Raw genomic sequence first — 27,617 nt, forward strand, 5'->3', positions numbered from 1 at the left:
TCAGACCACCACCATCACAGATGTGACCACATCCACTCCCTCATCATCCCCACGTGGACCCACCCTTACAGAAGGCACTCGCCAGGAGACATCCTCTTCAGGTGAAACAATCACTTCTTCCCCAGCCACGGTGAGCCGCACACCTGCGACAACATCAGAAATGTTGACAACACCGACCTCAACAGACAGAAATTTCTCCCCATCTACTGGAAGCAACAAGTCTCCTACAACGTCAGAGATGATGACATCACCAGCTTCAACAGACACCACTGTAGAAAACACAATGGACACGTCACCAACTCTAACGAGAAATATCACTCCAGTAGCCTCAACAGTCTCAGTTAAACCTGGACTAGAGGACCAGTCAACCTTACCCTCTTCCACCACTTCTACTCAGGAAACATCGGCATCTTCTCAGGACCACCATACTCAGAGCATAGAAACCACCAGAGAAGCTCAAACCACTACCGTCACCGATGTGATCACATCAACCCTCTCATCATCCCCACGTGGACCCACCCTTACAGAAGGCACTCGCCAGGAGACACCTTCTTCAGGTGAAACAACCACTTCATATCCAGCTAGTGTGAGCCGCACACCTGCAACAACGTCAGAAATATTGACAACACCAACCTCAACACACAGAAATTTCTCTCCATCTACTGGAGACAACACATCTCGAATGACATCAAAGATGATGACATCACCAGCTTCAACAGACACCACTGTAATAAACACAAGGGACACAAGGCCAACTGTAACGAGTAATATCACTCCAGTGGTCTCAACAGCCTCAGTGACAGCTGGACTAGAGGAACAATCAACCGTACCCTCTTCCACCACTTCTACTGAGGAAACATCAGCATCTTCTCAGGACCACCAGGCTCAGAGCATGGAAACCACCAGAGAAACTCAGACCACCACCATCACAGATGTGACCACATCCACTCCCTCATCATCCCCACGGGGATCCACTCTTACAGAAGGCACTCGCCAGGAGACATCCTCTTCAGGCGAAACAACCACTTCATATCCAGCTAGTGTGAGCCTCACACCTGCGACAACATCAGAAATGTTGACAACACCGACCTCAACAGACAGAAATTTCTCTCCATTTAGTGTAAGCAACACATCTCCTACAACATCAGAGATGATCAATTCACCAGCTTCAACAGACACCCTGAGTCATGTAGCCTCTCTTTCTCCTTCCACAATGTTGTCCACAAGTGGAGAAGTTCTGACAACAACCCCAGGCTCCTTCACCCATGAAAATACGAGTGCTGGGGTCATTCCCCCTATAGGTTCTGACAGTAACCCATTGACAAATACCACACAAGGCCCTACTTCCTCAGTGGGCGAGTCAAGCACACCCACCTCTGAGCATCTTGCAACTCTTCAGACAGTAGCCTCTACTATGCATCCTATTACAAAGCCAACAGATATGGTTTCTACAAGTAATCATAACAGTGTAGCTGGATCCACACCGACTTCACCATTTCCACCGACAAGCTACCTTTCCATTGATACCACTCCTGATACTTCTTCAGCATGTAAGTACTCTAAGAGTCCATTGCTTACTCTACAGCCATCCACAGACTATTCTATCTCTGACTCTACTCCTTCTGGTAATGTGGGCACAGCTCAGACTATATCGAGTTTCTATACTTCAACCAGTAATTCTTCATTCTCTCAATCAGCCCCTGGCCCTGCAGTCACCTGGAGCTCCACCACCCTATTCACAGGTCACCCCACTCATCTGTCTGTTACCAGCACTTCTCCACCATCCACAGCATCCTTAAGCTCTGCCGTGAAGACTGAGACATCAGGTAGGTGGGGACTCCGGGGTCTTGGCCTCTTACAGTGGCCCAATTGGCTCAGTTCAGCCTCAAGGAGTTTTTGAGAGAGGAAGGTGAGTTAGCACTGCCAGGCTGGAGTTCAGGTCCACGAGAAGATGAAGTCAGTGGTGGGTATGGTGGGTGACAGGCTCATCATCCCTTCTACCCCAGGATATAACTGCTTTTCTGCAGGGAGTGATTTGGGTGTGACCAGAAGACAGACAGGTTTCTAGCTGTCTCTCCCAGCTCCTAAAGTCTCTGACTCTCTTTAACTCTGCTATTTTCTCTGTAAAGCCCACTCCAGTCTTCTTTCCCTGCCTGCCCAGGAACAATCGTAACCTCACAGAAGACAGACAGTGGGAGAAGCACAGCAACATCACTACCCTCAACAACCTCCCAGACCTTTACCACTCCCACTGCTGGCACTTCCAGAGGCACCTGTTCAACAGCTGTCCCAGTCCCTATCAATCCCGAGAAAGGCAAGTGATTCCATACAGCTGGAGCCTCTCCACCCTGGGAGGGAGAGGATGGAGTTAGATGTGGAGTTTGTAGCTGTGGCAGCTGGATTGGATCTACCAGTGAGATCCCCCATGGGTTGCTGGGGGAACCAGTTCTGTGGATCTCCCCACTGCCCCACCTGGGCCACTGGAAGTCCAGCCGCTCTCCTACCCCCTTGATAGGGGTGGGTAACTGAGTGCTTAGTTTCAGCCTGCTTGCTCATAGACTGTTGTTTTGAATCAGAAGGGCCTTACAGGGGCAATGCAAGAGCATCAGAGTTGGGTGCTGAGGGTTGGCTTTGCACATGGTGCTGGGCTAGGAGCTAGAGATACAGAAATGATCAAGGTGCTGTCTAGCAAGAGACAGAGCTGCTGCCTCAGTAGGTGTCATTAGTGCAATACGCCCAGGATATTAGCTGCACACACTGGAAGGCCCGAGGGAATGTCAGGGGTGGGCGGTGGGGTCAAGGTGAAGAGGAGGCTTCCTGGAAAGAGTGAATAGGAGCTGGGGTAGTGGAAGTGCCCCAGGCAGGCAGGAGGGCCTGAACAGCTGGAATAAAGGCATGGACAGGAAAAGCAGTCCTAGTGTTGCATGGGGAGGAGATCCGTAAAGCGTTTGGGGTTACCAGAAGTGAGGGGAAGGGTGCTGAGAAGCAAAGCTGTCATGTGAGGGAATCTTGTAGCTAACAGGCACCAGGGAGGACGTGGCGTGATTTACATTTATGAACAGTGCCATGGTGGCTGGGGTGGGGGATGAATTTGCAGGAGGCCAGGAGAGCAGTGTAGAGACTGCTGCAGTATTCCAAGCAGCACCAGGTGAGGGCTGCCAGTATGGAAAGGAGGAGGCCCATTTGAGAAATGTTTAGGACAAGGTTTCTCAGATTGGAGCCCAAGGACCTCCATGGGGGATCTGATGACAAATTCTACGGGGATTTTAAGTTTACCTAGAGAAATACCATCTTAGGGAACAAGTCTCATTCTGTGAAATGATCTTTCAATTACTCATCTTCACTACATTGGAGGCATTTTGTCTTTTCACCCTTAAAAGAATTTTGAGTACCATAACTGGTACAGAATAATTTGTTGGTATTCTGACAGCAGAACCTGTTTTTCTTCAAACTGGGGAAGGCTGAGCGTACCATTTCAGGGGTAAAATGAGGAGATGGGTTGAATGCAAGTGGAGAGAGGAGTCCTTGATGGCTCCCACTTAGGGGAACGGGGGGCAAGGGCGGAGGAGCAGCTTGGGGACACTCTTGGGGGCCCCTACCAGCCCTGATGACATCAGGGCCCATGAGAACTTCCTGCTCCTCTTTGTACCGGCCCAGGCGTTTCCCTCTTCCCCTATGGGCTGTGTGCTGGAGACCAGGAGTTTGTCAAGAGGACTGTGGACTTCACCTCGCCACTCTTCAAACCCCAGATTGGCTTCCCCCTCGGCTCCTCTCTCCGGGATTCCCTCTATGTGAGTCCCCGACTGCAGCCCAAAGGGCAGGACCCATGACCTGCATTCCGCAGGCCTTGCTTCTCCCTCTAAGCCTCAGAGACATCCCTGTGACCATGACCAACCATGACCATGACCGAGCAGGAGAATGGAAGCAACGTTGGTCAGGCACCTACTGTGTCCCTGCCGCTAGCTCAGTTTGCATGCACCATTTTTAATGATAGGGCACCAGCTGAAGAAGACAGGGAGCTAGGCAAGGCCTCCCCACCCAGGTGGACAGAAGTGTTGTCACCTCAGTAGAGAGGTGCCGGGGCCCAGTAGGCTCTCCACTGTTTTCACGGGCCCTTTTATTGAGTAGGATGCTCTGCTTGGGAAAATTGACTCTTTGATGCTGTTCACATTTTCTATAATTATTTCCTGGTTCCCTGGTCCAAGTATTGTTACTTCATGTCTCCCGGAGGAGAGCTGAATGGCAGTTGTGGCCCTCAGTGAGGGGGCTGAGTCAGGACACACTGTGAAAGTGTGACACAGCGATGGGGTGAGGGTATCAATTCTTTTAGCTCTAACGGATACAGCACAAGCTTCAGGGGTGGGGCTAAGGGGATTTACCCAGAGACGTCTGCTCTATGATGATGGGCTGGTCTGTAGATGGGTCTGCCACTGAAGCAGGACAAAACCTACCACCTTAGGAAGGACTTAGGACGTGAGGAATGGCCTAAGGATGAAGAGTATTTGTGGGAGAACTATGTACAGGGCCTCTCCCGGCAGGCAGGGAGATGGATGAGACCTTCCAGAGGTAGTTGAAATCTCTGAAGTTCTACCCTCATGCATCCCAGGAGCTGACCCAAGGCTGGGATGTTCCCTCCCTGAATGCTAACCAGAAGAACCTTTGTGCTCAGTTCACAGATAATGGCCAAATCATTTTTCCGGAGTCAGAGTACCAGATTTTCTCCTACCCCAACCCTCCCCCTAGAGGCTTTACAGCCTGGGATCCTGTGGCCCTGGTGGCTCCATTCTGGGACGATGCTGATTTCTCCAGCAGCCGGGGAACCATATTTTACCAGGTGGGCCTTTCAGAGCTCAGCGCTCAGGGTCCTGCAGCAGCCAAGGAGAGACAAAGGGCTGTGTGGAGGACCTTGAAAGTGCTCCAGCTGTCAGAGCCCAGGCTCAGTGTGGGCAGGGACTGAAGCTTAAATATGGGGGCGGGAAGGAAGCAGACTAGGACACAACCACAGGAAGACTGCAGGTGACAGAGATGCGGTGCAGCGATCCATGGTTTGATTTTAGAATGAGGTTGTAGGGGTCCATCCTAACGAGGCTGAATCAAGCAGGGACCCTGCGTGTGCTCCTGGGTGGGGTTTATGACTCCAATCAGTGGGAGGTACCAGCACAATGAAAGCTACCGTAGGCGAATGTGGATCGTGCCCCTGCCACGGACAAGGCACTGTAGAAGGTCCAAAGGTGAAGAAATGCATGCCTGTCTTCAAGGAGCCTTCAGCTGGACATAGGGAGGTACAAACGGGCGCAGGTGGTTGCACAGTCAGAGCCAGCTTATGCTAAGAGATGCACAAGTTCAAGTCCAGAAGACTTGGGTTTCTGGGCCTCGACTCTCCACTCCATACACCCCAGGTGTCCCTGTGGCCCGAATTTGGATCTATCTTAAGGTCACAGGCACTAACTGTGAAAATGTAGGCCTGGGAGGGGGAAGGATGGGAGACACAGGTGGGCTAAAGTGAGCAGAAAGTGGGGGGTCCCTCAGGAGTATTGAGCTGGGACCCTCATTTCCTTGTCCGTATCCGCCTTCTTTTTCTAGGAATACGAGACTCTCTATGATGAATACAACCTGCTAGTGAGGGAGGTGGAGTCTTGGATTAAAAGGTTAACAAACACCTGGAACTACAAAGCCAGGTGGACGCTAAAGGTCACGTGGGTCCACGTCCCCGCCTATCCTGCCTCGGGGACCATCGGGGTGAGTGGACCAATGGGCACTTCCCTGTGAACCATCTGGAAGTCAGACATCCTAGAATCCTAGGCAGGGCCCACTTTTCTAAACTCCTCTCTGACTCAAGGACAGATGGCTGATTATAGCACTCCCCTCCGGGCCCACCTCCCCGCCTCCCCATCCCCCATCCCTCCACCTCCAACCCCCCCCACCCTGTTTCCTGAGCACTTACCACGTGCCAGGTGTGCCTCAGGGCTTCGCTTACATGACATCACACCAGCCCAGAGCACTGGGTATTAGGAGTTGAAACATGGGACATGAAATTTCTGTTAGTCAAAAGCGGCTGCCTATTGGCAATTTTATATGGCTCAACCTAATATTATTATTCACATATTAGAGATGAGGGAGATGATGGCTAGAGAGGTTAAACAACTTGCTCATGGTCACCCAGCTAGGAAATGACAAAGCCAGGCCTGGAACTGAGGTTTTTCTGACTCCTCACTCTGGCTCTCAACCGAAATGCATCCAGTGGAAGGGGGCACACCACAGGCTCTTCTTAGTCTTCTCTCTGGGGCCTCACCGCTCAGACAGTCACAAAGTTATTCCTTGTGTCTGGTCTAAAAAGTCACTAATTTCTTCATTGGCTCAACAAGTTCATTGCTTACCTCCTTTGTACAAGCCCAGTGCTTGACACCTACCTTCAGAGAACCTCCAGTCTCACCTGTGTGGTCCTCCACACTATTTAGGGTGAGGGGACATTGGGACAATATCCTTAAATATCCCAGAGGAAGTTCCTCAGGCCTCTCCCAGCTCTCGAGTGTCTTGGCTAACCTCTCAGGTTGCTGAAGCTTTCTCATACAGACCCTCTTCTAACTGGATTCTAACCCAGAGTCCTTTACCTTCCCTCCCTGGAAAGAAGTCACAAAGAAGGCGAATCCACCATGGCAGGTGCTTTGACAGTTAGGGTGAAATCTGTCCATAATTCCAAACTTGTTTATATTTTAAGCCCATGCCTTTGCTCTGGGTAGGCCAGGAAAAGGTGACGTGGATGTGGTGGGGGTGGGGGGTGGGATGGGTGGTGGGACATCCCAGATCTCTCACAGGCATCCCTATGTCTGTCTCCTACCAACCCCCAGACCAACACCTACCAGGCCATCCTTTCCACAGACGGGAGCAGGTCCTACGCCATGTTTCTCTACCAAAGCGGCGGTATGCAGTGGGATGTGACCCAGCGCCCAGGCAACCCTGTCCTGATGGGCTTCTCCAGGTAGGACAGGGAGGGGCTGTCAGCCCTTAGCAGATAATTGGAGCCCTGCAGAGCAGGGCTTGCGCTGCACACACACTCCATCCCCCCCAGGACAAGGCAGGATTCCTCCTTGCCAATGCTTCTGACTCACACAGACTCCAGTTCCCATTTCTTGCTGTTTCAGATTAAAAGATCCCTATTCACCTTGCCATTCTCTTTCCTACCCCAATCCCCGTGCACAGTGATAATAATTCCCAGAGCTTTCACTTCTAGGATTTCCACTGACATTAGCTGACCTCTCTCGACTTCTCAAATATCATCACAATAACAGCCAACATTTATTACACCAAGTACTTAATAGGCATTATTTCATTTGACTATCACAACAACCTCATGAAGGAGATACCATTTACTACCCATTCTGCAGGTAAGGAAACTGAGGTACAAATAAACAAGTCATTGCCCAAAGTCACAGAGCTGGGAAGTGGCAAAGCAGGAAGTTGAATCCAAAATATAATGCTGAAATCTGCCTTCCTGACTTCTGATGGGCTGAGAATTAACCTCTCGCCCAGGGGCACCAACAGCTTGTGTGTGGTCAGTGGCAAAGATGGAGAGCAGAGAGGTGGATGGCGCGTGGACGCGGGCGTGGGTTCCCAAGTGTGGAGATGGCTCATTCTCTGACACAACAGCTCCGAGCCATGGTGTGTGTGCAATCGTTGTGAAGGTCATATGTAATTTGTTACTGGTAATTGCTGCAAGGGTTTTTCTCCGAGAGTGTGTTCAGGATCGCCCCTATAATTACATTGCTTTCACTTGCTTTTTGATGTGCCCTGGAGGAGAAAGTAGTGGAATTATCCGACCTAGCTAGGAATTTCACACCATTCTGAGTGCACCCATGGAAGGTGTCATGCCCATGTGCCTCATCTGTCCTGTGTCAAAGGGGAGAAAGGATCCGGAGTCACTGCTCTGAGGCGTGCACCCAGACAGGCTGAGGGTTCCGCTCCAGGGTTTCCTCCTTCCTGCAGCGGCACTTAAACACCACCCCGGGATGTGTGGGGAGGGGCGGAGCACCCATTGCCCAGGTCCTCCTAACTCAGAGACTGCTCTTAACCCTCACAACCAGCCGTCCCCTACAGCGCCCCCTCTCCAACCCCTAGTTGAAGGGAAACTAACAGGAAGGAGGCCTGAGCTGTTTCTTTCACACACCTGTCTCAGAACCAGTTTCCTGCAGTTCTCCATCTGATGTGGAATAAATTAGGGCCTCCTACCCCTGCCCCATCCGCCTCCTTCCCTCTCCTGCTTAGCGCTGGGAGTCAGTGATTCTGACTGAATAGCTGACTGACCAGCTGATAACTAATGACCGGCTGGACCGAGTGGGCTGACTGACCGGCCAGATGAATGAGTAACTTGCCGACTGAGGGGAAAGACTGTGTGTGTGACAGAGGCCAGAGATTCTTTCCTTTGCCTGCAGTGGAGATGGGTATTTCAAAAATAGCCCGTTGACATTCCAGCCAGTGTGGAAGAAGTATCGTCCAGACCAATTCCTGGATTCCAACTCAGGTAAAACGCCACCTTATCACACTGGAGGGATTCAAGTCCTCTTCTGTCTCGCACTCCGTGTGCCATGACAGTCCTAGAGGCGCAGCTCCCTTGTGTCTCCACCATCCCAAAGGGTGTTTCCAGCACAATCTGACCTCCCACAGGTGGAATCCAGACTTGGCACTGCCCAGGGAGCAGCGTACCTCCTGCACCCTCATGCAGTACAGAGTTTTCTCCCTGGAATGAGCCAAACCCAGGAGGGCAATGAGAGGGGGCCCAGATCCTGAACGTGAGGACGGGGTACAGCAGGAGGTGGGGACATGAATGAGCAGTTAGGAAAATTCTCCAAGTGTCCTGTCCTAGAGCTGGAGAGAGAACCCAGATGAGATCCCTTAATGGATCTACCAAAAAGGAGTTCCAGGGGATCTAACATCCATTCAGTCATCATTTATTGAGTACCTGGTGTGTGCTGGACACAGTGCTAAGAGCCACAAGTATGAAAAAAATAAAGACCAACTATGTTGGTCTCAGAGAGCTCTTTGGTAAGAAGGCCAGTACTTTAGGTCCCATGGGCCTCCTCCATGACTTGTACTGTCTGGTGGCCCCAAAGGGAAAGAAATTACAGTTTCCAAAATGTGATAGAACAAAAGATATTTTAGCATTAGAAATTAGCCACGTAAACTGTGAAGCATAAATCCAGTTCTATTTGTTCTGTGGCAAGAAATTCTGGTAAACAGAAGCTGAGTCAAATCATGAGTGCCATCTTGTGGAGAAAGCTATCCTGTCAGATTAAGTCCCTTCTATCCAGATGCATCTGCTTGTGATGTAGGGGGCGCAATGTGATAGTGTGTGTGTGTGTTTGGGGGGAGAGTATCTGGTGTGTTTCCCTCGATACCAGGCCATTGTGGAGAAGATACGCGAAGCTAATCATAAACAATGATTACCCTTTTCAAAACCTTATCAAGCTGTAGTCATCTTGATAATTTCTTCTTTTGTGTGGGAACAGGATCAAAACCTAACACATTACGTCCTATTGCATTTTTTTGTACTCTGGAGCCCCATTTCTCTCTCATGCAGCTGGGGTGGGTGGTAAGTAACTTACAGTTAATTAAAGGTCTATTTGAAGTTCAAACCCCCTTCAGGATTTCTTCTCCCAGTTACTTCTCGTGTCCAAGGATGGCATCTGGGCACAGAGGAAGCTTCCTCAGCCTCGTATTGTCGGAGCAAGCGTCTGCTTCATGTGCCACCCTCCCTGTGGCTCCCCAGCTGACCTCTGAGCCTCAGCCTCCATCCTGGCTGCTTTGGCCACTGGCATGTCTGTGCAAGTGTCTGAGCATGTAGCTGGTGGCTGGTGGCATCACTCACTGAGATATAGGGTGCATGAGGAGAAACTGGTTTGGGGGGATTGGCAGGTATTGGAGCTTAGAGTAGCAGACATGAGGGTAGAGAATGGGGTGGAGTGAAGCTCAGGGCCAGGGTTTGGCTCTGAGTTGGGTATAGGTGAGCTCTCCCTGCCCAGCACTTGTCCCAGGGTTTCACCCTAAGATCCAAGCTTTGGGATTTTGACCGTCACATCAAAGGGGCCTTTGGGGAGGAATCCCTGCCAGCCTCAGTTGGGTTCATCCCTGGAAGAGCTGTCCAGAGTTGGGGGAGTGACATACAGAGGGTGCATTTATGAGTTTTGCTTGTCCCTAAAGCTAAATCAGAGCTTGTGGCCCCAGGCCCTGGGATAACCCCTTCTTCCTCTGCTCCCCCAGGCTTCCGAGGGCTGCAAATCTACAAGCTACACAAGGAAGAAAAGCGCAACTACCGTCTCCAGTGCCTGCAGTGGTTGAAGAGAGAGTCTCAGTGGCCCAGCTGGGGCTGGAACCAGATCTCCTGCCCGTGTTCCTGGAGGCAGGGACTATGGGACTTGAGATTCCAGCCCATCAACATAGGTGACGCCTCCTTCCTACCTCTCGAGGCACCCTCAGTGTCCCCCACAAGCCCACCCCCTCCCTCTGGCCATGCCTGACCTTTCCCTTCCGGGGCACCCTCAGTTCCTCCCTGGAAGCACCCCGACCCCACTGCCGCCACCACCACGGGCATCCTGGGCCTGAGTGTGTCTGGGCTTGTTGCAGCCTGGTCGGGCCTTGGCAGCAGGCAGCTGTGCAGCTTCTCCTCCTGGAGAGGGGGCGTGTGCTGCAGCTACGGACCCTGGGGAGAGCTTCTCCAAGGCTGGAGAGTGCAGAGTCCTTGGCAGTTTGGTAAGTGTGTCCATGGAAAACTCAACCCCACCTTTTCTGGAGCTTTCTGTTCTTCACTGTCAGAGACCAGCTTGGGCTCCACGTCAGCAGTGGGACCCACAGAATGAAGCCTCTTTTCTCCATTTCCTCCCAGCTGCTTCCCCTCAATTTCCTGATCTTGTAAGATTAGGAAGTTTCCGACATCCCTTCCAGCTGGCATCCTAGGGATTTCTGACTGAGTTCCTCTTGCCCCATCTCCACTTGGCCCATAACCCAGCCCAGAGTAGGGACATCTTTCTAGGGAAGGGGAGGGGCCTGGTCTGACCCAGATTAGCAGGCTGTCTGGGGGAAGACATGGGGTCGTTTCCCGCAGCGACCTTCCAAAGGAGCTAGAGAGGACAGGGTTGGGGGCCCAGGGTAAGCATGTGCTCCCCACCTCCTCCCTGCAATCTCAGCAGCCTCCTTAGTCCCCAGACGACCAGCCACAGCCTCCCACTCCCAGCGCTTGGAAAGCGGTGGGACTCAGCGCCCCCCACTCCAAGAAAGGAAGGACCCTGTGCCTGCCCACCAGAGGCTTTGCTCCACGTGGCTCTGACAAGCCCACAAGGGACATAGTAACTGGTCAATGGCCTAAGGTCATTAAGCAGGGTGGGATCTGAACTCATGTGGGCCTGATTTGCCAACCGTGCCCTTGCCGCCCACATCATCCTGCCCAAACCTCCCAGCTGGGTCCTGCAGGTCCCTCATCTCCCCCAACCCGCTGCTCTTCCCCACAGACCAAGAACTGGAGCCGCAGAATTGGTGTTGCCGTTTCAACGATAAGCCCTCCTTCTGCGCCCTGTACCAGCTCAGGAGGCCCCGCGTCAGCTGCGCTGGGTACCAGCCCCCGAGGCCAGGTGAGGCTGCCGGAGCCCAGCCCTGGGGCAGGGCTGAAGTGGAAGATCTGGGGAGGGGTAGCCTCTCGGGGTCTGGACCAGGGCGGCAGAAGCTTCCTGGGGCAGCGCTGTGACCACAAGGGAAGGTGGAGGTGTGTGCGGAGTGTGGCAGAGGAGGGACTTCACACACAGCCCTGCGGAGGGAGAGGTGTGGTAGGTGGGGAGGTAATGAGAGGACATGAGTGGGCACACAAGCACAAGAGGGCTTTCGGGGAGGGTTAAATGCTCCATGAGCACCTCTCCAGGCTGAAGCCTCCCAGGTCTTTCCCTGGTCTGCCCTGCCAACCTAGTACCTCATTTGTTCCAGCCTGGATGTTTGGGGACCCCCACATCACCACGTTGGATGGTGCCAATTACACCTTCAATGGGCTGGGAGACTTCCTGCTGGTCCGGACCCAGGATAGAAACTCCTCCTTCCTGCTGCAGGGCCGCACTGCCCAGACCGGCTCGGCCCAGGCCACCAACTTCATTGCCTTCGCCGCTGAATACAGCTCCAGCAGCCTGGACCCCATCACAGTGAGTAGGGCCGGGGTCCTCCCCTCGCAGGGAGCCTTTAGCTCAGGGACTTTCAGGTGGAGACTGAGGCCCCGGAGGAGAAAGAGAAGGAAGAAGGGAAGGGAGCAGGAGGGAGGGAGGACGCATCCTGCCAGTGCAGTGGTTCAGATTAGGAGTTTGGGATTAACACACATACACACTACTGTATATAAAATAAATCACCAACAAGGACCTACTATATAGCCCAGGGAACTATACCGAATATTTTGTAATAACCTATAAGAGAAGAGAATCTGAAGAATTATATATATATATATTCTTCATATACATATATGTCTGAATTGCTGTGCTGTACACCTGAAACTAACATGATATTGTAAATCAACTATACTTCAATAAAAATAAATAAATGATTTAAAAAAGAGTCAACCCGGGAGACACGGGATTAGGGTCCTGGCTGTGAGACTGAAGGAACAACTTAACTTCCAGTGCCTCTTTTTCCTTAGAGTAAAATGGGGATGATAATATTACCTACCTCACAGGGCCGCAGTGAGATTTAAAAGCTAATCTATGAAACGTGCCTCACTCAGAGCCTGGCCCATGCCAAGCGCCTCACACATGGTAACTAGCATCACCTCATGGTCACACTCCCCATCACCTTCACCTTCATCCAAGCCCCAGGCTCTGAGCTCTGCGCAGCCTCCTTCCTCAGTTTCTGGGCCCACCTGCAGGTCGGTCTTAGGCCTCTGCCAATTCCCTTCCAGGTTCAATGGCTCCTTGCGCCCAGTGACACAATCCACGTTCGGCTCAACAACCAGACTGTAACATTTGACACTAACCGTGAAGGTGCAAAAGGTAGGCTGGGGACAGCCGTCAGCTGCCCTCTCCTGCTACCCTGGGTCAGGATCAGCAGGGTGCCCAGCACCAGGGAGAAGGGAGCTGGGGCGGAGAGGCAGTGGCGTCGGGGAAGAGCAGCGTGGTCACCACCCCTGCTGTCCCTCCAGCAGCTGTGCCTGAGCAGTTCCTTCACCAGAGCTGGGCCTTAAACTTTCCCTCCTCACTTCTCTCCTTCCCCTGAGGCCATGACAGCCTCTCTACGACAGCCCGTCCTCAGTCCCCAGGGAGAAGGGTGTGGGGTGGGCCGTGAAGGTGTCCTGTGAGTGTGGTTTGGGGCCACTGGAGTAGGACCCTGCAGGGCATCTCCCAGCTGCTCTTAGTCTCCTCGCTGCATCTTGAAACCTCACTACTGCCAAGTCTTGGGCCTCCAGGGCTCCAACGCTGGCTTTTTCCTCATTTGTCTCCCAACATTCCAGGCCAGGAGATGTTCAACACCTCTGGAGTTGTAATGACCCGCAATGGCTCCACGGTATCAGCCAACTTTGATGGGGCAGTGACCATCTCAGTGATCGCTATGTCCAACATCCTCCACGCGTCCTGCAGCCTCCCGGAGGAGTATCAGAACCACACAGAGGGCCTCATGGGTAAGGAACAGGCAGGAGCCTGCCTCTGCCGTGGGAGCTCAGACCCCCCAGCCCGTAAGCAGCTCCACCTCCAGTGGGCCTGTGGACATCACAGGTGGAGTTTCCTTTCTCAGCCTCCTTGGAACAGAGCCTGAGGGTACAGAGCAGCAGGGAAGGAGGAGGGAGGTAGCTCTTCAGCTACCTCTGAGGCTCACTTCCCGTCCTCCTGAAGCTCTGGGTCCAGGGCAGCGGGGGGGGGGGGGGGGGGGGGCAGGGTGCATCGAGGATGGTCTCTGGAGAGCATGGGGCCAGCAGCCACCCTTCCCCTCCCTGCCTCCCTCCCTCCCTCCCTCTGGCTTCACACCTTCCCACCCTCCCCCATCCCCCACATTCCCTCCCTTCTTCCCCCACTTCCTCCTTCACTTCCTTCTTCCCTGAAGCAGAGGGGCAGGCTCTGAGGCTATAGTCCTCTCCTGGCCTCCTGGAGGACTGAACCGACAACAGATGCCACTGAAAGAGGCTTCGCAGGCCCCCTACTCCCCACATCTCCATGTGACCTGTTGGATGCTCCCCAGGGAAGGGAGGGCCACAGTCCCAGGGTGGCTGACCCCTGCTCTGTCCCTCAGGCTTCTGGAACGGCAACCCGGATGACGACTTCAGGATGCCCAATGGCTCCACCCTTTCCCCAGGGAGCTCCGAGGAGATGCTTTTTCACTATGGAATGGCCTGTGAGTCTGAGCCTCAGGGTCCCCAGGCAGATGGGGTAGGGCCAGGATGAAGGAAGCTGCCGCACTGTCTCCCTCAGGCCTGTGGGGACCAGACCTCTGTCCTCTATGAGAGGGGAGTAGGAAGGAAGAGACCTGAGGATGCTGGTGCTACCTCAGCTTTGTCCCCTCCACTTCCGTCCCACCTGTGTCTCTCTACCTGGAAGAGAGGACAAGGAAGCTGGGTGGCCCTCGCTCACGAGAGCGGGGACTTCCAGACTCAGAAGCTGGAAGTCACTCTGTCCTTCCACATACCCCTCCCCCACCCAAACCATATAAAGTAAGGGTAAGGGGTGGACACAGCAGAAATATAGCTGGAGTCCCACCCTGGTGCCACCACCATCGCACCTTGTGTGTTTTAGGGGAAATCAACGGAACAAGCCTTTTTGGCAAGAGGGACGACCCTTTGCCGTCCAACTTCACCCCTGTCTTCTTTTCACAACTGTCGGGAAACAAATCTTTGAATGAAAATTTGACCTCCCAGTGTAATGGAGATACACACTGCATCTACGATGCCCTGGCCACAGGAAACAAAAGCCTTGGACTGTCCACTGAGATGCTCTCTAGAAGATACCAGCTGATGAACACCACCCTGAGTAAGTGGTATGAGGCCCAGGGAAGCATGTGCAGAGTTAGGGGGCAGATGAGGTGACCCCCTTCCATGACACTCCTTTAAGCTACACATTTTTAAAACTTAACAGACTCTTTTGCTCATGTTATTCCTCTGCTCAAACTGTCCCATGATCCCCCAGCCCTGTCCTTATGATAACCTTCAAAGCCCTATCCAGTCTGGCCACATTCCCTCTCCAAACTCTTCTCCTAGGACTTCCCACCTCACTCATTCCACTCCAGCCCCACTGGCTTCTTTGTGTTCTTCACACATGCCAGGCTCACACCCGACTCCGAGACACTGCACGTGCTATTCTCTTTGCCTGGAATGCCCTTCCCCCAGAGAGCCACAGGCTCGTCCCTCACCTCCTTCCAATCTCTATTCAAATGTCACCTTCTCAGCAGTGCCTTTCTTGGCTAGCCTGCCTAAAATTTCACATTCACCCCCACTTCCTATTTGCCTTCCCTGCTTTATTTTTTCTCTTAGTATCTATAACTATCTAACATATTTTCTAATTTTCATAGGTATCTTTTTTATTATTTGTTCATGGCTGTATCCTTACTACCTAGAACAGTTCCAGCCATAGAGTAGATGCTCAGTAAATATTTGTTATGACTGACTGAATGAATGAATGAATAAACAATTGTATGGAAATAGCAGGGCTCCAAAACACAGAGACCAGTGCAAAGGTTTTACTCCCTCTCCATTTCCTGACAAATGCAAAGCCCATCAGATGTTACCCTCATGGTTTACAGCCCTCTTCCAAAGGTAAAACTCCACAACGGTCTGAGCAATGCTGACCTCTGATTCACTTCATACCATGCCCAGAATAGCATTCTGATCAGGAAAGAACTTGAATCCTGTTTGAGGAGAAGATAAAAGAGAGAAGAAAGATTTGGGTGTGTGGGCAATACAACCACAACCTTCTCTGCATGTGTCTGAGAGCAGGTACACAGAATAATTCCTGCTTCTGGAGGTAGGTCACAGCCCGGGCAATGCCTCACACAAGAGAGAGGACTGAAGAAACAGGAGGCCCAGAAGGCAAGAGAGTATCTTGCCTCACATCTCGCATTCCTTCTTTGTGTCTCAGATCAGTACCCCCCGTCTATTGAGGGTCCTGATGTGATGGAAGCCTACATGGGACAGGCCAAGGTGGCTAATTACACCAGCAGCACTAAGGACATCACATTCACTCTCAGAAACAACTACACTGACTTCAAGCTCTTTGGTAAGAATCCTTGGCTGCGGCTGTAGCAGATGAGGTCACAGTCAAGCTTTGGGTAATTTTGCATTATTATACCCTGTGCAATTTCATGTCACTTTTCCATTGGAATATCCAGGACTAACATTTCTTGGGAATAATCCCTGTAATTCAAATAGGTGCCCCTGGTGAATAGTAGTGATGGGCTTACGGAGATTTGGCTGGCTAGCTAGACTGCCTCTGGGCATGTACAACTGATTCAAAGATCATTTCATCTCAGTCTTATAATACGCAATCATCCTTATGCAATCAACAGATTATTAGAATAAACATAACAATTAACAAATACTAATTTCAAACATTTTCATATCTATTAAAAGAAGGATATCATATGGAACGAGATTTAAAGAAAAGCAAATAACTTCATTTGGTACCTTTCTCACTATTTTTATGTTTGTCAACCATGTTTACTTCACTTTGCCTCTCTTTATCTGCTTTTCTGCGCTGGGACCAAGCAAAGCTCCATCTTTCCCTCCCAGTAATGGTGTGAAGACCTGGTTTCAGGCCTGTAACCATGATCTGGGTCAAGAGTCAAAGCCCAGGGAATTCGCTGGCAGTCCAGTCCTTAAGACTCAGCACTTTCGCTGCCGTGGGCCCGGGCTCAATCCCCGGTTTGGGAACTAAGATCCCACAAACCACGAGGCACGGCAAAAAAAAAAAAAAAAAAAAAGACTCAAAGCCCACAGGATGTAGCTTGCCTTCTGTTGCCAGCACTAATTAAGCTGGTGACTGTTCTTTGCTAAAACCAAAGCCCTTAGGGACCTTATTCTGAGCTCTGAGCACCTCTCTGACTCATTTTCTTTCTCTGTGCATAAGAAGGGACTGCTTTGGCTGTACCCTGTCGCTCCATATAGCATCCCCTCAGGTGCCAAATGAATAGTATCAGGAGATTTTCTCCTCCATGGGGCTCCTATCCTGAAGAGTGTTGGCCTGGAAGTTATGCTCGTTTGTTCCCTCCTATCAGCTCTTCTCAATCTACTGTTTTAAGGAGACGTTCCTATTTTCTTGAAAAACATAAGACAGGTTGGATCAGAAGAGTCTATTGATAGGTAGCAGTGTTTCACTGTAGTCTGGTGTCTGAAGGTGGCTGGTCAAAAGTCCAGGCAATGAGAGCAGCGGGTGAGAAATCAGGGCGAGGGATGAGGATGCCATGAAGCTGAAGTCAGTTTGGCCTGCAGTGTAGCCTGGGGAAGCGTTGGGAGGATGCTGGCCTTCGTCCTCCATCCCCCCTGGATGTCCCATCCTGGTGCAGGTCTAGGCAGCATTGCCTTTTGGGGTCTCTTCAGGGGGAGCAGCTGCCTCCCCCTCTGTGAGGTTCCACCCTACAATCGCTGAGTTGGGCTGTGCCACCTCCAGCTCGGAGCGTGGTCAGGATTACTCCAGGAAACCAGCCTTGCTCAAGGAAATGCCGGAAAAAATCGGAGGGGTGTTCTGGCGGGGTGGGGGGGATGTCCAACATCAGCTCTTGGGGTGGCGGAGAGCAGAGCAGTTGAGGCCTCCAGCTCTCAACAGTCTCGTCTTCCCTGGGGCAGAGAATGGGACATTGCTATGGACACCAAAGTTGCTGGGACCACTTACTCTGGAGATTCTAGCAAGAAGTGCCAAGGACAACTTGTCGTCTGTACTCAAGCCAAGGACAGTGGTCTGTGCGTGCGAGGCAGAGAGCCAGTGTTTATACAACCAGACCAGCTGGGTGGGTGATTCCTCCCTGGAGGTGAGTGGCGAAGAGGGTTGGCGGTGGGGTGGGGGGGGGGGTTCCAAGTTGAGGGAAAGGAAGTGGGAACTGAAAGGATGTCGTCCTTCAGCTCCTCTGTGCTAATGTGTGTGATGGGAGGCGGGTGGAACTGTGGTAGGTGAGTAGAGCAGACAACAATCTCGGGCCACAAACTTACAAGTGTAAGAAATGGAACTTTCTTTCCTGCTTATAGCTCAACTGAATTTTTATCTCCCAGCTCCCATTTAGCCAGGCTGGCAGGAAACTTCCACCTCAGTCTTTCTTAGAGTTGCCCAGTGGTTGCCAGCTCCACGGTTCTGGAGTAAGACAGTGAAGTAAGACAGTAAGATGCGGGTAGGAAGGTGCCCATGTGGTCCCTGGGCCTGAGTCTACACGGATCACAGCTCCAGGCACCCTCCCTTCAGACACAGGGGAGTGTTCTGTGGCTTCTGTGCGTTGCTCAGACACAGGAAACCTTGTGGCTTAGGGTCCCATCTGCCTAGAAGCACTGCATAGCCATTTCTCTGGGGCTTCATCTTCATGGTGTTGGGAAGAGAAGTACAGATCCCTCTGATCTTGGTCCCCCCAAAACCTTTTTTTTTCCCCTTTTACTCTCTTCCTCCAACTAAAAGAAACATCTCTTTTGCAGTTTGAAGAAAATCCTTCTCCATTCAAGTTTCTAGCCAAGATACTTGGCCTAAGTCCATGAATCTGGCCCCATCTGCTTTTTTTTTAACTTTTTGGGGGGAGTCAGAAAGGAAAGTGTTCGGCTGGCAATACCCCACTACCTCCTTCACCTCTTACACACACACACACACACACACACACACACACACACACACACACACACACACACACTTCTCCTGAAGCATGAGCAGAGAATTCCTACTTGAAAGGGAGAGAGGTGGAGGCGTCCAGGAGGCAGAAAAGGAAAAAAATACAGAGTAGGGGGAAAAGGGATTAAAATCAATATATTATTTTAGATATCCCAAGATATCCAGTGTTAAAGGGTTCCATTTCGGGGAGCTTTCCAGCGTCATCTCAGTAGGCGAGATAGAAAAGAGAGATGAGGAACTTGATGAGGATCTGGACGGTTCCCCTCCCTGTGCCCTTGTTCTGGTTGTTGCGAGCTCTCACTGTGCTCAGCAACGAGCCTCCTTCTTGGCTGGGAGTCAGCAAGGGAAGAGAGAGCAGGAAACTGCAGCTTACGTAAGATCCAGTTTTCCAGGGATAGTAGAATATTTATTTATTTAGCCCCTGTCTAGGAAGGGTTTCAGGCAAGGAGATTTGCTGTAAGAGGGAAGAGGCTGGGATCCCGGAGCAGAGGCCAGGCAGAGGGCTCAGGAAAAGGATGGCCCAGGGAGGCCACGTGGCCTGGAGGACGGTCTGCCTTTGACAGGGACGTGCAGGCCCAGGGCCTGTTCAAGAAGCTGCTCAGTGGATACTGGCAGAATTACGACAAGGACTCAGGGTCCATGGGTTCTCAGACCTGAGGGGTTGGTACAGCAACACCCCAGAAACCCTTAATGGTTCAGCCTCCTGGCCGCCCAGTGATCAGCAACCTATTCCAGGTGGCCGAATGCAAGTGTGACGGGAACGCCACAGGCCGCTACTGCAACCGCACCAAGGACCCCTGTGAAGAGCAGTGCTTCCCGAGTGTGAAGTGCATTTCCGGGAAGGGCTGTGAGGCCTGCCCCCCGCACCTGACTGGGGATGGACGTCACTGTGCACGTGAGCTGGGGACAGGGCCTCGGCAGGAGGAGGTTCTGGGGACAGGTGACATCTCGAGGGCTTAAGACAACTGGGCGAACCATTTCTCCCCCCTTTCCAGCAAGTCTTTAGAATGTTCAATACAGGTGGGTATGGTAAGGAGGTAAGGTGGGTATGGCAGGGTGTGAGGCCGAAGGAGAAGAGATTGTACAGGCATGGAGGAGGGGCCAGAGCTGAGAAGCCCTGAGGCACTGTTGGGGGAAACCCCAGGCAAAAGACTGAAGATGGCCTGGAGAGGGGAGGGAAATTTAGCAGCAGTCAGGGAGCCAGAAGTAAGCTGGGGTGGGGCCCTCAGGCTCCGGGGGTTTTCAGAGATGCAAGGCCCAGGGTCTCTGCATTTCCCTAGTCAGGACATTGTGTGAGGGGGGGAGGGGGGGCGGGGGTGCTGCCATGGGCATCTGGTGGCAGGGGTGCCTCATCTTCCCTTTGAGTCCTCCTTCCACCATCTGTTGCTTGACCTTTGAGCCATCAGAGTCATGAGGGCATCACGGTGAGGCCTCCACTAAGCCCCCTGAAGCGCCCCAGTGAAGTCTAGAGACCACTGCATCTTCTGAGCAGAGACCAGAGAGGTAGAACCACAGCCTTATAAAGGCAGAAAAGGGGATGGAAGTGAAGAAAACAGGTCGGTGGGCTTTCCTGAAAGAGAGTCCTTTCCTGATGGGAAGGGTCTGATAAACACTCCATTCCCTCAGCAGAATTGGGAGAACCCTTACCTGGCAGGGGAAGAAGGGTCGCCCGGCAAAGAAATGTCTGGAAAAGGAAGAGGATAGTTCGGGGTTCAGAGTGGCCCACAAGCAGAACGCAGCTTAAGTGGGCTTTGCGGGAAAGAAATCAAGCCTGTCCTGGGAGCAGCTTTCCCTGGGCCGAGGGCTGCCCCTTGCTGCTGAGAGAGGTGTTGCTGACCTCTCTGCTCCCCCTGCAGCTCTGGAGAACCTCTTCCTCTGTCAGAACAAGTCCTGCCCTGAGAATTACTGCTACAACAACGGCCACTGCTACCTCTCCCAGGCTCAGGCCTGCCAGCCTGCCTGCACCTGCCCCCCAGCCTTCACCGACACCCGCTGCTTCCTGGCTGGGAACAATTTCACTCCAACCGTCCATCTAGGTACGACCAGATACTCCACCATCCCCACTTCTCTCTCCTTGGGGGACGATATGGGGCTCTGGGGGCCAGGCTAAGTCCCTCAAACTCACAGGACACAACTCCAAATTTCCCTCAGGTGGTGGTAAGTTGTAGGCTATGGGAGCGAGTGGAGGGCAGCTGTCACAGCATGAACCACGGGCCTGAGCAGTCTGCTGAGGAAAGACTGAAGGTGACCTCACAGCTCAGCAAGACAAGAGTTAGGGAAGCCTTGACCATAGTCCAACATGCATTTGTGTGAGGGTCAGCAGACTTGGCCACTTCTGCTGATCCTTCTGGTAAACCTGTGAGGTGATTATGAGCCTCCTTCTCCCATCTCCAGAGCTTCCCTTAAGGATCATCCATCTCTCACTCATGGAAGACGAAGGTGCCTCCCAAGCAGATGTCAATGCCTCGGTCAGTGCTGCAGGCCAGCTCTGGGTGGGGGACGGGTCTTGGCAGGTTCAGGGTGGGGTCTTAGCCATGGCTTGTGCATTCTGCCTCTCATAATCCGTCTAGATTCAACTGCCAGAGGAGGCTGGAGCCTCCTGCCCCAGGGAAGGCTGAGGGTGAGGAAAGCAGGAAGGCCTAAGACAGAGACCTCCAAGGGGGTTAGAACGACCAACTCGCAATGAATAGAGTCCAGGGTGGCCGAGTCAATGCAGCCTTTCCTTCCGAGCATCCCTCAAGACCTGCCCTTGGATATTATACGGAGGAAACACAAGAGGGCATTTCACCTCCAGGAAGCCTTCCCTGACTTCGTCGAGGAAACTGGGCCTCCCTCTTCTTGGCTCCCATGCCCTTGTCCATTCCCCAATCACAGGCAAAGTAGCACAGTAGTTGAGCTATTGAGGCTCAGGAATCCTACCCAGGTTCACATCCTGACACTACCACTCACTAGAGCAGGTGTAATAATTAGACAAATTATTTGAACTCCCATCTGTAAAAATAAAAGTAATAACAGTACTTATGTCAGTGGTTTGTGTCAAGGTTTAAATGATAATGTAGGTAAGGCACTCAGCACGGTGCCTAAAACACAATGTATTAAAAAAAATTATCCAAATTATTATTACTACTGTTGCTACTACTACTACTACAGCACTCCACACTCCGTACGGTAAAATCTGTTAACATTTGTCTACTGCGCCAGACTGTGTGTCTTTGAGAATGGACTGTTCCTAAGTCACACTGACATCCCTCACACTTGACCATCCCCTAGGACTGGCTAAGTATAATCTCTGTTCAATATACACGTGGGGAGAGAATGAGTGGGTAAGTCGGGGATCAGAGGCAAGGTAGAGGTCATTCATTTCAGATTCTCCCCTTGTGATAGGAAGTGGGGGTGAGGATATGTAAAGTCCTCCACTCACCAACAAACTTCTATTAAGTAGGGACCTGTGCCGGTCACCAGGCTAGGCTGGGGTGTGGGGATGCAGAAATGCATAAGAAACATTCTGGTGTCTTGGGTCCTCATCTTCAAAGAAGGAAACAGGGAGTTCCCTGGTGGCCTAGTGGTTAGGATTCCAGGCTTCCACTGCTGTGGCCCGGGTTCAATCCCTGGTCAGGGAACTGAGATCCCACAAGCTGTAGGGTGTGGCCAGAAAAAAATTAAAAAGGGAAGAAGGAAACGGAAAGGGATGAATATGTGCATTAAAGTGGGAAGGGTCTCCTCTCTGGATTGGGCCTCACCCTCACTTCCACCCTCCCACCCCAACTCCCAACCTCTGCCCTAGGTGGCCTATAGACTGAGGAACCTGGATGTGCGGGCCTTTCTCTGGAACAGACGAGTGGATCGAATGTAAGTGGGACTGTCCCTACCTGGTCGCCGGGTCCTCCCGCAAACTCCTCACCCCTTGGCCCCTCACTGTGCCCCTCCCATACAGTGGGCCCCCAATAGCACAGGCCTCAGGAAGCTCCCTTCACCGCTGGAGCATCATCTCAGAGTTCCAGTACCGCCCTGGGGGCCCTGTCATCAACTTCCTGAATACCCAGCTGCTAGATGCAGTGGTGGAGGCGTTCTTAACTCCGTGGAGTAGGTGGAAGAGAAGTGCGGGGCCCAGGAACAACGTGACCTTCCACCCCATCTACAGGAGGGACGTGCACAGTATTATGGCTCGTGAGTCACTGTCTTGGGGACAGCTACTGGGATAGCTGAGGGGGGAGGTAAGCAGAGGGAGCCTGTCACAGATCTGCAGCCCACACAAATCCATGGCTGAAATGTGTTCTACAGCAAGCCACAGACAAAAATTAAGTTAATTTAGTTTTTTTTGTTTGTAATTTTTGAGAGAAATTGTGAACATTTTACCCACCAGCCTTCTAAATTCAAGAACAGGCGCACAAAATACTGCTTGATGAATCCCCACGTGTACAGTTTCACAGAGCAATTACTCCAACTGCTGCTTTCCTGACCGTCACTGCTAACGGTTTTCTTTCCACAAAATTGTTAATGATTTGGTTAAAAGACCATTGTACTTTATAAACATAAACAAGGACATTCTTTTTGCCTTTGCCCTCCAGCTGGAGATATTCAGTTGAAGGCTGGAGACCTGGCCCAGGGGCAGATATATCCCCTCCCTGAAAGAGTGTGACCCCATGCAAAAGCCATCCCCAATCTAGGCCTCCACACTCCCATCTGGAAAATGAGATGGGATTTCTGAGGTCCCTTTCAATTCTGACAGCCTCTAATTATCCCGGAACAGGAATGAAATAGGTTGGCAAGCTTGCCAGGGAAGGAAAGGAATAGCCCACCGTATTTTGTGAGTCAGGCAGAGAACGGGGCAGTGAGTATGTCAAACCCGACAGAAGCTGCTGCGTTACTTGGGTCCAGGACCAAGCCAGAGCTTCTTTTAGAATCTAGGCTAAGCCTCCTCCGTCCCAGGGGCAACGATGTGAAATTCTCCAAACTACTATGCGTATGGGTGGTAGGAGGGTAGGGTTGGGGTTAAGAGGACACCCCAGACCTGATTGTGCCTTTTGTTAGAGAAAACAAACAAACAAACATCCCGCAATTTTTATTATACAAGTACAATGTGTTTATTGTAGAAACTTTAGGAAACACAAATTAACAAAAAGAAAAAAAAAATCACTTGTAATCCCTGTCCCCAGAGACAAATCCATTTTGCACCTATTTTTCTGAATTTTCTTTTATGCATAGGAAACTTCAGACATATAAATTTGTTTACAATAAAGGGATCAAATCATGCCTAATGTTTGTTAACCTCCTCATTACTGAAATAATTGTGAACATATTATCTTGTATATTGTTTACACATTCCAATTTCATATATTAGTTTACAATATGTCTTAATATAGTGTGCTATAATAGATTTTAAAAAGAATGTTATACTAATAGTGACCATTTAATGAGGGCTTCCTGTGCCAGGCACTGTACTGAATACTCTGCATATATTATCTCATTTAAAATTTACAGCAAGGTAGTTTCCTTTTAAAAATAAGGAAACTGAGGCTGAAAGAGTTAAGAAATTTCCCCTAAACCACACAACCAGTTAGTAGTAGAGTTTGAATTTCAACTCAGGTCTGGCTGATTTCAAAGCATATGCTCTTAATCAATGCATTTTTCATACCGTGGTGCTTATCAGTTGCACAATATTTAACAAAACCACTCCTGTTGAACATTATTGCTCTTATTAACCATGCTGCTCTGGTCTTCCATGAACATATGTAGTTTTCATGTGTGTTTCCAATTATTTCTCAGGATAAATGCCTGAAAATGGAATTCTTGATCCAAAAGGTATAGATCTGGTGTTAATCGGTTGCTTTCTATATTCACTTTTATCCTACCTGACAGTGAATGTGAGCACGCTGGAAACTTACCTCCAATGCAGCGGATACAAGGGCTACCATCTGGTCTTCCACCCCCAGAGCGGCTTCACCTGCGTGTCCCCCTGCAGTGAGGGCTACTGTGAGCACGGAGGCCAGTGCCAGCACCTGCCCGATGGGCCTCGCTGCAGGTGGGCGGGGCTGGGGGCAGGAGGCGGAGGGCAGTGCTGGGAATCCAAGCTGCAAGGGGTCCGGAAATGCCATGGTACCTCGTGGTGTCTGAAAATTTAGGATGGCTCCGTTTGTAATTAAGAGAAAGGGGATCAGAGGGAAAAGGGACAATGGAAAAGAAAATGTGTGCATGCCTAAACTGTGCGGATGAAAAGTTGCTATATTACCTATGCAACTCAAACCAGCTACTGGGTAGAGATTATGACCACTTTAAAGATGAGAAAACTGCAGCTTAGAGACGATAAGGAATCTGCCTAAGGTACCCAGCAAGTTAAGTAACAGGATCGGGGTTCCAAAGCCAGACTCTCCCACCTGATTTTGCTTCTTGGGTGGACAGCCTGCTGCCTCATTGTGGAAAAGGAGCCCATTGTCTTGTGTCTAGGCCCGGCCCTGCCCCTCCTTAAGAGTAACAGGGGAGGCCCTCTCAAACTGGCGCCCTCTGTCCCACCGGTTCATCAGCAGTCTGAGGGGCTTCCGTGACGGGAGTGCACTAGGTCGCAGGCCTGCCATGGAGAGAGGCAGCGCCACCTGGGCCCTCTTGTCACATCAGTGCCCTCCGTCTACGCTTGTTCCCACTGCAGTTGCAGATGGGCCCAGCCCTCTCTGCTCCTGAGTCCAAGGAAGGGGCGGGTGGAGCCTAGCACCAGACCCCAGCTCTCCGGGGGCAGGCAGGGTTTGTGACTGCGCATGCTCACCTGCGGCCAGCCCCGCCCCCTCCCCGAAGTCCCTGTGGAGGCGACCTTAGATGAATTCACCACCCCCTCCCCCATCCCCCGCCCTCCTTGGTAGCCCAGTGGCCTCCCCTCATCTCCAAGTCAGGGCTGACTCCGCCCCTTCCCTAGAGGGGAGCCAAGCCTATCGTGGAAAACCTCCTCTGGCCCGACAGAGAGGAGGGATGGGGAGGCCGAGCCACCTGCTGACCGTGTCCCCTCTCTGTGTCCGCAGCTGTGAGCCCTTCTCCATCTACACGCCCTGGGGCAAGCACTGTGAGCACCTGAGTTTGAAACTCGACGCCTTCTTCGGGATCCTTTTCGGGGCCCTGGGCGCCCTCCTGCTGCTGGGGGTCGTGCTGTTTGTGTTCCTGCGCTTCCGGGGCTGCTGCGGGAGCCGTTTCTTCTACCCGCTGGGCTCGGAAAGCTGAGGCTTTGCCCCGAACGGGCTGCGGTGGCCTATGATACCTCAGGAGCTACCCCAGCCTCACCTGCACACACACCCAGGCGTCGTGGTTTAGGGAGCCTGGAAAAAGTAAGGTGCCTGATGCGGATTCAGGATTCTTTAAGAAGAATGAATAATGGGAATGAATAATAAAGACCACACCTTGTCAGAACAGGAGACACAGAGGCTGAAAGGAAGAGGCCATAAAGGCCTACTATATAAATAGATGGATTCTCACACAGACATACCCACACAGAGGACACTGACCTACAGAAACTCTACGTGCACACACCAGAGTTGTTGGGGTGATGGCTTTAAATTAAAAACCAAAATACATTTGCACACAAAAGTCTCCAGTTTACTTCTAATTAAAGTTTATTTAAATAAAATCCCTCTGACTTTTTGTGTTCCCAAAGCCATGGATTTCATTCATGATTTTCCTCTGGTGGCTAAAGGGCCTGATACAGAGGGTGGAGGGAGCAGAGGTCGGTTGGACCCAGTCCTGCTTCAGCCCTCAGTTACTCTATGTTGGGAAGCTCGGTTACTCCAGCCCAGACTTGGATCTTTGCTTCAGTCTCCACATCCCCTTCTTCCCCTCCCCACAACACAAGCCAAGGCCTGGCCCTCTGAGGAGAGTGGTAAGGATACCCCCATATGGAGTATCCCCAACTCTCTCCCAGGACCCCTCCCTGCCTTGCTGGTCTCTGCCCATCAGTTTCAAGAGGATAAGTATGCAGTGCCTTTTCCTATCTGGAGTGTTCCCTGGAGGAAGGATTAAATCATTTCAGCTCCCTTTCCAGGAACCACCCCATCCTTAGATGTAGGGTACCCAACCCCTGATACATTTTCTCTGTCCTTTCCTGGGCCCCAGTTAGAGTCTTTTGAGCTGCTCCACCCCGTAGTCCCTCAGTCCCACTCTCTCTGCTTTTCCCAGGAACCTGATCAGTTCCCACCTCAACCTTCTCTCTTAGCAGGCAGAACTTTACACATATCTGGTATAACAACTCCAAGGACAATTGGTCCACACCTCCTGTGTCCAGAGCACCTCAGTTCCAATCCTGTGCAGAAGCTGGGTAGTTGCCTTTTGGTACTATATCCCAAGTCCATGAAGAGAGAATCTGATTGGTCCAGCTTGTGTCAGTTGTCCATCCCTGGTCCAATCAAGTGTAACCACAGAGTAGGAAAAGAGGCCACATGATACAAACCTGGTGATCAGGCTCAGACTTGTAGGTGAGTAAGTGGTGTTGGGAGAAGTTCCAAGAGAAATATGATTTCTGATCTGAGCAGAGACTCCAAACTGTCTGCTTTACGTAGAGAACGACTTCTCCCAGCAGGTGAAGCGCCTCCCAATATGTACAAGTCTGTCGTTTTCCCCTCAAATGCCCCCAAGTGTAATCAAGTCTCCATATAGAACCACATTCATTTAATCCCAGCATTCATTTATCAAGAATTAAGCACATGGGAATTCTCTGGTGGTCCAGTGGTTAGGACTCTGTGCTTCCACTGCAGGGGGTAAGGGTTCGATCCCTGGTCGAAGAACTAAGATCCCACGTGCTGGGTGGCATGGCAAAAAAAAAGAATTAAGCACATAGCCCAAATATGT

The 27,617-nt window shown here is 51.5% G+C and overlaps 1 protein-coding gene across 1 annotated transcript in view; it reads left to right on the plus strand.

Moving 5' to 3' along the window:
- Nucleotides 1-26,034, plus strand: part of MUC4 (mucin 4, cell surface associated) — a 51,439-nt gene extending 25,405 nt beyond the window's left edge. The window contains 24 exon segments of the mRNA XM_060149038.1: nt 2,162-2,314; nt 3,658-3,791; nt 4,670-4,834; nt 5,584-5,739; nt 6,849-6,979; nt 8,430-8,518; nt 10,255-10,434; nt 10,618-10,743; nt 11,499-11,618; nt 11,965-12,173; nt 12,917-13,007; nt 13,466-13,633; nt 14,239-14,340; nt 14,739-14,972; nt 16,077-16,214; nt 17,780-17,961; nt 19,533-19,692; nt 20,654-20,833; nt 21,192-21,265; nt 22,582-22,646; nt 22,732-22,964; nt 24,657-24,819; nt 25,805-25,991; nt 25,993-26,034. Coding sequence (XP_060005021.1) covers nt 2,162-2,314; nt 3,658-3,791; nt 4,670-4,834; nt 5,584-5,739; nt 6,849-6,979; nt 8,430-8,518; nt 10,255-10,434; nt 10,618-10,743; nt 11,499-11,618; nt 11,965-12,173; nt 12,917-13,007; nt 13,466-13,633; nt 14,239-14,340; nt 14,739-14,972; nt 16,077-16,214; nt 17,780-17,961; nt 19,533-19,692; nt 20,654-20,833; nt 21,192-21,265; nt 22,582-22,646; nt 22,732-22,964; nt 24,657-24,819; nt 25,805-25,991; nt 25,993-26,034 — 3,482 coding nt within the window.
- Nucleotides 26,035-27,617: the final 1,583 nt, after the last annotated feature.

This window comes from Lagenorhynchus albirostris, chromosome 5, assembly GCF_949774975.1.
Source record: "Lagenorhynchus albirostris chromosome 5, mLagAlb1.1, whole genome shotgun sequence".
Classification (NCBI taxonomy): domain Eukaryota; kingdom Metazoa; phylum Chordata; class Mammalia; order Artiodactyla; family Delphinidae; genus Lagenorhynchus; species Lagenorhynchus albirostris.